This window comes from Carassius auratus, chromosome 21 (assembly GCF_003368295.1).
Source record: "Carassius auratus strain Wakin chromosome 21, ASM336829v1, whole genome shotgun sequence".
Taxonomy (NCBI): domain Eukaryota; kingdom Metazoa; phylum Chordata; class Actinopteri; order Cypriniformes; family Cyprinidae; genus Carassius; species Carassius auratus.
The window spans coordinates 25721488-25730079 of NC_039263.1; the positions used below are offsets into that span (position 1 = coordinate 25721488).

Consider the following 8592-nt stretch of genomic DNA (forward strand, 5'->3'; position numbering starts at 1 on the left):
TGATTTGCTAAAGGAAAATATAAAACCACATTTATTACTAAATAATAATAAACAGTTTTACTTGTAAATTGCGCAACGAAGAGTCCTCATTGGGCTTGTTTCAGGTAAACACACGTATATAAACCAGTCCGTGCTAGTTAATTGACTCTTTAATGTGGATCGCATTATTTTTATTATGACTAACTCATTGTGATTCTTTATGATAACTGTATTTTATTTTCCCAACATCTGTGCATCATTTTACATCACCCTGCTAATATAGTTCGTTAATCTCACCTTTCGTTGGCGAAATTGAGTCGTACACATCCTAAACTCCTCTGGCCTATATCCATAAACTTTCTGCTTATTTTGTAAGACATATTTTTCATTTCTTTTCTTGCAACTCAACCACGTGTTTACTTTTCCATAAGTCAACTGAATCCATTACCAAATTGAATGATTCATTTGAACCGGTTCTTTAGATGATTCGATCGAACTGATTCACATTTCACCGGAACGAGCTTTGTTTAGGAGTAAAGCTGCGATTTGCATGGTGTTCACCAAACATTTGATTTAACCGAGAACATAGTTATAAACAGCATCATTTAAATATTTTCATAATTCATATTTTAAAACGTGAATAAACAACACGCAAAATGTTTTCTTCTTTGAACTCTATTAAGCGAGTACTCAATTGAATCGATTCCCTTAAATGATCCTGACTCGTCTGTACAGAATGGAACTCTTACTACGTACAACAATACTGTACACTACGAAAACAGTTTGATATTTGCTTTAGTACACATCAAAACTTCTTAAAAAGTGATATGCTTACATTGTCTTTTTTATCCATTGCAATGTCAGATCAAAAGAAGTTTGAGAATAAAATGACAAGATAGTCCTAGACCATAAATGGGGCCAATGTTTTTTTTTTCTTCTGCAGTTCAGATTTAATAAACTTTCAGGCCTTAAATTATGGTGAAATGTAAATTAACACCTGCAAAGTTCTTCTAGCTGTACCAAATACTGCTTTCACTGCAAACTGCCATTTATTACAACTTTTAAAATCATAAGTTACGGTTGCAGTTATAGTATTTTGCATGTTATTCTCTTGTAGAAGCTTATAAAAGTAAAATATTCACAAAACTGTCACTTCATTCTGGAAAAAATGGACCATTTTAGTCCACAATTGTAAATTAAGACTTCAGACAAAATAATGTCGCTTACTATAAATTAGTTAATACAAAGTTAGCAGGGTTCAGAAACCAAAAGGTGTTTTGGCAAAAAAAAAAAAAAATCATAACTCAACTTAAAAACGATCACAGCAAGTCACCATTTAAACGTTAACATTGACAAATTAACATTAATGTTAGCCAGTAAACAAGAACACTTCAAAAACTTCCAAATCATTTATTTCTACCAAAAACACTATAGGAATGAGATTTCAATGAGCAACATTGCTGTCACTAGCAAATATCCTATTGACAAAAAGATTCAACTTAAGCATTATAACTGAGAAAGCAAGTTTTTAAAAAAAAAAAAAAAAAAAAAATTTTAAAATTAAAGCAACAAAAGGTGGAAATTTCCAGTCACTATTAGATGTATTACCAAAAAACGCTGACATTCATGGGACTCTGGTGTTTAAAACGGCTCTTCCTACACTATGCAACAACAGGAAGCAGAACAAGCATCGGGAAACATTGAGAAAAAATGTACTCAAAAATTGTTTTATTTCAAAAGCTCTGGCAGCTCCCGAACCTCATGTGGCATATCCAGTAGACATGTAAAATACAACCATACAATACATTATTCAAAAAAGGTACCAAAAAGTACAGTAAAAATAACACTTCCATCTCTGGAAATGTGGACAAAAGGAAAAATAAAATAAAAATAAAAATGTGGAAGTGTGACGTTGCTTCCCCTATTCATCTGTTCTGTACAAATGGGTCATGATCTCATCCGGTAAAAGGAAAGAGCCCGCAGGTGTGTGAACTGCTGTCGTCATCACTGTCAGACTCCTGGTTTTTGGGAATACATTAGTCCTGGTGAGAAACAAACAGACATGGTCAGTGGCAGGTTGGAAAATGTTGAGAAAGACAAAATGCAAATCAAGTTTACACTAAATTCTGCATTCTCCAGATTAAAGTTCATGTCTTGCAACCCTTCAAAGCTTGACAAGAACAGATCACAATTTTTTTATACCAATTTCCTAAGAACTTTACTTTAAGCACTTTTTTTATATAAATACTGGAGCTCAACTTCCAAAAAAAAATAAAAATAAAAAAAAAACACAAAAAAAAAAACACACACAATAATAATAATAATAATAATAATAATACAAAGGCCAAATAAGCTTACACCACATGGATTCTCATTTCAAAACTATAAAAGTTGTTTTTTTTTTGTTTTTTTTACACTTTGCACCTCAAGCAAACATCTTAAGGATGTTCAGATATTTGTACTGAAAAAGTTAAAACTTTTGGCAATGCATGCCACATTTAATGAACACAAATTTGAAACTTTCTAATATGATTTAAACTTGATTTGTGAAAGCTTTCAATTAAAAATAAGCGATATAATCTGCAGAAATCAGATCTGAAAAAGCATCAAGCTCAATTCAAGTTCTGTTCTCACTTGACTGTTAGAAATATTGATTTGACTGCACTAAGTAGTGTTTCTTAAACCCCAAATAAGCAAGAATATGGAAACAAACACTTATCCATTGATAAATCACACACTACCTGTTCTGTGTGATCAGTATGGCTTGTAGCCACTCTGGTGGCCTCCACGTCTTGGTGTTTTCCCGTAGCTTGGAGTGCCCTGGTCTGGAGAAAATAAAGTGTGCGAGTGACTGTACATGGAAGTGAAACCAGGATGATCGTAAGAGCGTATGGAAGATGTCGACTTACTGTAATCATAACCACCACCATATCCATAGTAGTCAGCGGAATAGTCATAGTTTCCGTATCCTCCATAACCACCGTAGCCCTGCTGGGCACCGTAGCCATAGCCTTGGTTCCCGTAGCCCTGGTTCCAGTAGTTGTTATAGCCCTGGTTCCAGTTCTGGCCTGGGCCTGAGGAAATTGATGCCATTAGGTCAATGACTGACACTGGGGTTTATAGTAATTTAATAAGCACCTAAAGAACGCCGCTTACCCCCACGACCCCTGCCGCGACCCCCAAAGCCTCCGCGGGCCCCATACTGCTGCTGCTGGTAGATTTCCTTGGGCTGGGCGATTTTGATCTCGCACTGAAATCAAAATCAGAGACGCAAACAGATGAGAGCAAGGCCAAACTCTTAAAAAGGCATATGCACGCATGTGTATACACACACACTTCAGTTTATGGGGATGGTAATAAAAACCTTAAATACAATAATTATAATGTAATGACTTCACAATTCTCCATTTTCAATTTAAAGATAAATTGAATATTAAAAATTAGTAAGCCATAGTCATATCTGTGACTTTACAATTTGGACTTTCTCCTAGCAGTTGAGTTAAAATGCTATCACATTTGAGTTTTACTAAATAAATTATAGGCTTCTCGTTCACAATTCTGCATTCATCTCTTACAAATCTGAAGAAACCGCAGAACTGAGAGATTCAGCGATTAAACACTTTTTCCTCCATGGCAAAAACAAACTGCTGTAACTCACACACCACACTGTAACTTTAACTCACAAGTTGACCCACCATAACTATGCATGTAGTGCAAAAACACTGCAGAAACCCATACAGTTTTCATTTCCCTCCGTTACCTTGCTTCCACAGACATTGTGGTATTTCTTCTCCAGGATCTGTTTGATGGCAGATTCCTCCTTGAAAGTGATGAAGACGAAGCCCCTCCTTTTGTTCGTCTTTGTATCCATTGGAAGTTCAATCGTTTCAATCTGCAAGAATCATAACGGATACAGCATTAATAACAGTCAGAAGACACAAAAACATTTTGTGCTCAATAGATTTAAGTCTCACCTCTCCGAAGGCCCCGAAGTATTCACGGACCTTCTCTTCTGTGGTTTCAGGGTTAAGGCCACCGACGAAGATCTTCTTGACGAGCTCTTTCTTTATAGCCATTGCTCTCTTGGGGTCGATCTGTCGGCCGTCTAGCCTGTGCTCCTTTTGCTCCAGCACCTTTCAGAAGAAGAGACATGAACGTCTGCCACCAAGCAAATGCTTCGATTGAAGGGAAACTAAAGCAAAATGTACCTTGTCCACACTTTCTGCATCTTTGAACAAGATGAACCCAAACCCTCGTGACCGGCCGGTGTTTGAATCCATCTTTATGGTGCAGTCTGTTACCTCCCCAAACTTTGAGAAGTAGTCCTTTAGGTCTTTCTTACTGGTGTCCCAGCTGAGTCCTCCAACAAACATTTTACTGCACAAAAGAATCAAACCAATTTATGAGATGCTGTATTAAACCACAAACAAACTGCAATCAAGAGACCGCAACAGCTGGATTTCAAAATAAATTTGTAAAGCACCTCAAACAGTGTACCAAAGTGCTGTACAATTAAAGACGACAAATACACAAAATAAATCCAATCACTTTCTCCATAGCGGAATAAACCGTTAAAAACATGTCAAAATCATTAGGATATTAAGAAAAATCATTCCATGAACACTTTCCTACCGTAAATGTCAAAACTTAATTTGATTAGTAACTTGCTTTGCTAAAGACTTAATTTGGAAAGCTTTAAAAAAGGTGATATTCTCAATATGTTTTTGTTTTTTTGCATCTAACACACCAAACCTCAATGGAAAGCTTGTTTATTCAGTCTTTGGTTTTGATATTCACAGCGTAGTTAACCAGATTGTAGATCTTCCCTTCATTAAAGCTCTCAAATAGACATAGTCAGTTTGTGACAAAGCTGGCTGGTATGATTTATTGCCTGTTAAGACCATTTAAAAATCCCTGTGGGGACAATTTTTGAACCCGTTGAAAAGTGGGCGGGGACTAGTGCGCGCTATAGGTCCGATTCTTAAATCTGATTGGACGAGCTAGTGTCCATCTCAACTATATCTAGACCCAGTAGCTTGGCAACCATAGACAGTCTATTCGGCGCTAAAGGTTAATGAAGCGGTTGCACATGCGGATGAAAAGGCTTTCAATTGTTGGTTTAATAAAGCGACTTCAGACCGATTGTAATGCTGTAAGGTCAGTTAATACGCGCGCGTCGTGTAACGGCAGATCAAACATACCCTCTCGCGAGAGATTCACCTCCAAACACCCCTCATTTCCAACAATGAACACAATAACCGGACATAAGAACCGACCCAGAACACCACCCCACCCCCTCTATTAAACAAAGACACGGCGCCAACAGAGACGCATTAAAACAAAACGACTAACTGTTACATGAAACATGCAAACCATAAAGGGCTGAATATTCTCACCCGGCGTCTTCCTCGCCCTTGCTGGCGTTGATCTGTCCTCCCTCGCCGGACCCGTTCTCCTCTTCCGCGGCCTCCGCGCCGTTCAGACTCTCCTCGTTCCCGTTCTCCGAGGTCTCCATCAACTGGTGCTCCGCGTCGGCCATTCTGGTAGCTTTGAATTACCTTTGGATCAGAAAGGAGTTAATTTAGTCTCACAGTGCGAGATACTACGGTTGATGCTAGAATAATAGAGCAGCGGCATGGTGAGCCGTCGGATTCAACACAGACGCTCAATTTCAGTCTTAGCTTGATTAAAGCACAACGAAATGAGACTTAAATGCATGTTCGAGACGTACAGAACGCATGTGGGTCAAAACAAACAAATAAAGAGACTTATTAATGCCATAAAGCGAAAGCTAAAGCAGCATGCAATGCTAACCTAGCTAAGCGATCGCGCTAACGTTCTTTTTCAACCACACCGAACGCATAAAACACGCGTTTTCTTCGGAAACGGCGTCTTAGAGGTGTTCTCGTAAAACATAAACTTAACAAACACCACTAACCACGCGAATTAAATTCAAATTAACCGGCTTACTGTAAAATATTGGCGCTGAAAAAGCCGCTTTCCAAGATGGACTCTCGCGTACAGTACCAACTCGTGGCCAGCTTTATAGTAGCGAACGAGTCCAGTGGAATAAAACAAGCTGTGATTGGACGACACTGTTTTACCAGGCAATGATAGCATTCTTTGATTGGTCAAAGACGGTGAAACGCCGCCCATTATGGTTTTCTCCTGCGCACTTCTTTTCTGTTGTGCGTTCGAGCGGTCTAGCACGAGATGTTCCAGAGCGCGTGCACTCTATGATGTTGTGCAATTAAACACAATGAACATACGCTACAATAAAACGATATAATATCCAGTAATGCTTTAAAAAATAAAACTTGTTAGGCTTCCCAGTCGATTTAAATGATTTCCACCACTCGTCGATGATTGAATGCACTCACAAAGAGGAAATTCTAGCAGACCTGAGGATAAACAGAACAGATTTAATTCATTTTTTCCTTTACCTTTATACAATTTTCATCCTCAGTTAAGCTCTTTTTTGGTTTACCCTCTTGTTTTTTAGACATCGCTACTATAACATAAGAACCACCCAAAAATCAGTCAATAAAAACGAAATTGTCGATTGTTGATATTCTTTTCTGGAAAACAAGATACTTTAACAATTTTTAATGGTTTGCAGAGACCAAAACTAGTTATTGTTTAATCATTCACATAATATAATGGCATATTATCAGACATTTTCATTTTTCATGAACAGATGCATCCTATGCATGATATAAATACATATATATATATATTTATTTATTTATTTCAGCTTCTTGGTTGAAAGGTAAATTGTTATTATAACAAAACACTCCAAACTGAGGAAAAAACAAACATTGCTGGACCTTATGTTGCTGAAATAGTCATATTAAAGGGACAAATGGTTTTCTTTTATAGTGCTAAACAAAAATAAATCATATATTTAACCCCAAATCAGCAACACTTTATGTAACAAACATAATCAGACAACAGGTACAATATAAAAATGTGTCAAAGCTTTGCTCATTCACACATAAACTGATAAATAATTGTTTTTTTCCTTCTACCTAACAGACACAAACTGATGCAAAACCTCATATACTGTATAATCATCAAGTAGATTATGATATTAAATGATGTAAATTAACACATGATAGATTTTTATTAGATAAAGAACAATCATACAGTGAACTGATGAAGTACAAATTGGCATCAACACAAGAGAAATAAAAAAACAAATAAAGGACAAAATCAATATATTTTTTTTTATTATTCAATTTTACATATTTTGCATGCAGATCTTTATCTGGTTCCGATGGTCACGTGCCAAACTCGGATCAGGTTGTCTGTGTATCCAGCAAAGAGAGTCTGATAAAAATTAATAGAGTGTATTTAATAAAACTCCTTTTTTTTGTCCAATTGATTTATATTTAAGATTATACATAGCACACAATATCACCAATCACCCAGAGATCCAGCATCTAACCTGATGCTGATTATCTGCAGAATAAGCTCATCTCACACACACACGTACACACGTACACACGTACACACACAGGTGGCTCTCACCTGTCCGTCAGCAGACCAGGCCAGAGATGTGCACTGGGGCGGCTCAGCCTTGCTGTTCGTGGTGATGACCAGTGGTGTCAAAAGTACTGGCATTCATTACTCAAGTAGAAGTATAGATACTAGGGTTTAAAAAGACTTTTGTAGAAGTTGAAGTATCAACTCAAGCTTTTTACTCAAGTAAAAGTGTAAAAGTACTGGTTTAAAAAACTACTTAAAGTATAAAAGTAAAAGTAATGTAAGGGGAAAAAAAAGCTTAGGCCGCACCACAGGGGCCTATTGTGCACTACCCCACCGCCTCAAAAAACATTTTTCTAAAGGCCATAGGCCATAATGACTATAATGTTATATTAAAATGTTCATGCTGAAAAATTTGGGATGCACTAGGCTACCTGTTTCAGCCGCATATATGAAAATACAAAAATGGTGTGCACATCCCAAACATCCAATTAGGACGCAGGTGCAAGACAACTAAATGATACAGACAAATAAAGAAGTGAAGTCTGAACACTGAAAACTACTGCTCCAGAGGAATTTAATCAAGTAACGTTTCGACCTTCAGGTCTTCCTCAGCCGCATATATGCCCATTTAAAATGAACGCACTTTAGTACAATGCAAATACATTAAAAGACTAGAGATATGATGACTAGTTGCCAATAAGTATTGTTATGGTGCAAAAAGTCAAACTTCAGAGGCTTGTCATCAATAACTTGTGATTAATCAAAAACTAAAACTGAAAAAGAAATCATAATCCTGATACTTTCTTGATTGATACCTTCTTGTATTTGGTACATACGTCTGCTATGTCCAGTGTTCGGGGGGTAACGAGTTACAAAGTTGGTATAGCCTACTTATCACAACATTGTCAATCGCATCGTCAATCGAAAACGATAATTTATTCAAACGTCTCGCTACCGAACTACCTACAATAGCTTAATTTGTGGAGGACGAAGAAAAAGCACTCATTTGGTAAATGAGCTAGTGAGAAATAATAACTTTTAAGTAGGGTCAAGTGCCTTTTCAATACTTTTAAAACGGTACAGGCTCCTAAACGGTGCCTGAACCGATACTTTAAAAAAAAGAAC

At 37.0% G+C, this 8592-nt stretch overlaps 1 protein-coding gene across 1 annotated transcript; it reads right to left on the bottom strand.

The window, feature by feature from the left end:
• Nucleotides 1-1690: 1690 nt before the first annotated feature.
• On the bottom strand, nucleotides 1691-6078 carry LOC113039108 (heterogeneous nuclear ribonucleoprotein A/B-like). Its single transcript, XM_026197013.1, has 9 exons — nucleotides 5950-6078; nucleotides 5376-5537; nucleotides 4188-4356; nucleotides 3954-4112; nucleotides 3740-3871; nucleotides 3136-3229; nucleotides 2889-3053; nucleotides 2721-2804; nucleotides 1691-2021 (listed from the first exon to the last, which is right to left on the bottom strand). The coding sequence occupies exons 2-8, from the start codon at nucleotides 5516-5518 to the stop codon at nucleotides 2734-2736; spliced, it is 933 nt and encodes a 310-aa protein (XP_026052798.1). The 5' UTR covers nucleotides 5519-5537; nucleotides 5950-6078; the 3' UTR covers nucleotides 1691-2021; nucleotides 2721-2733.
• Nucleotides 6079-8592: the final 2514 nt, after the last annotated feature.

Bases quoted from the DNA above. Each gene is read 5' to 3' on its own strand.
- LOC113039108 (XM_026197013.1), bottom strand. From the start codon at position 5,518: ATGGCCGACGCGGAGCACCAGTTGATGGAGACCTCGGAGAACGGGAAC. The intron at 3,872-3,953 runs GTGAGACTTAAA...TGATTCTTGCAG, and splicing joins ACTTCGGGGCCTTCGGAGAG to ATTGAAACGATTGAACTTCC. The intron at 3,054-3,135 runs GTAAGCGGCGTT...CAATTTCCTCAG, and splicing joins TCGCGGCAGGGGTCGTGGGG to GCCCAGGCCAGAACTGGAAC.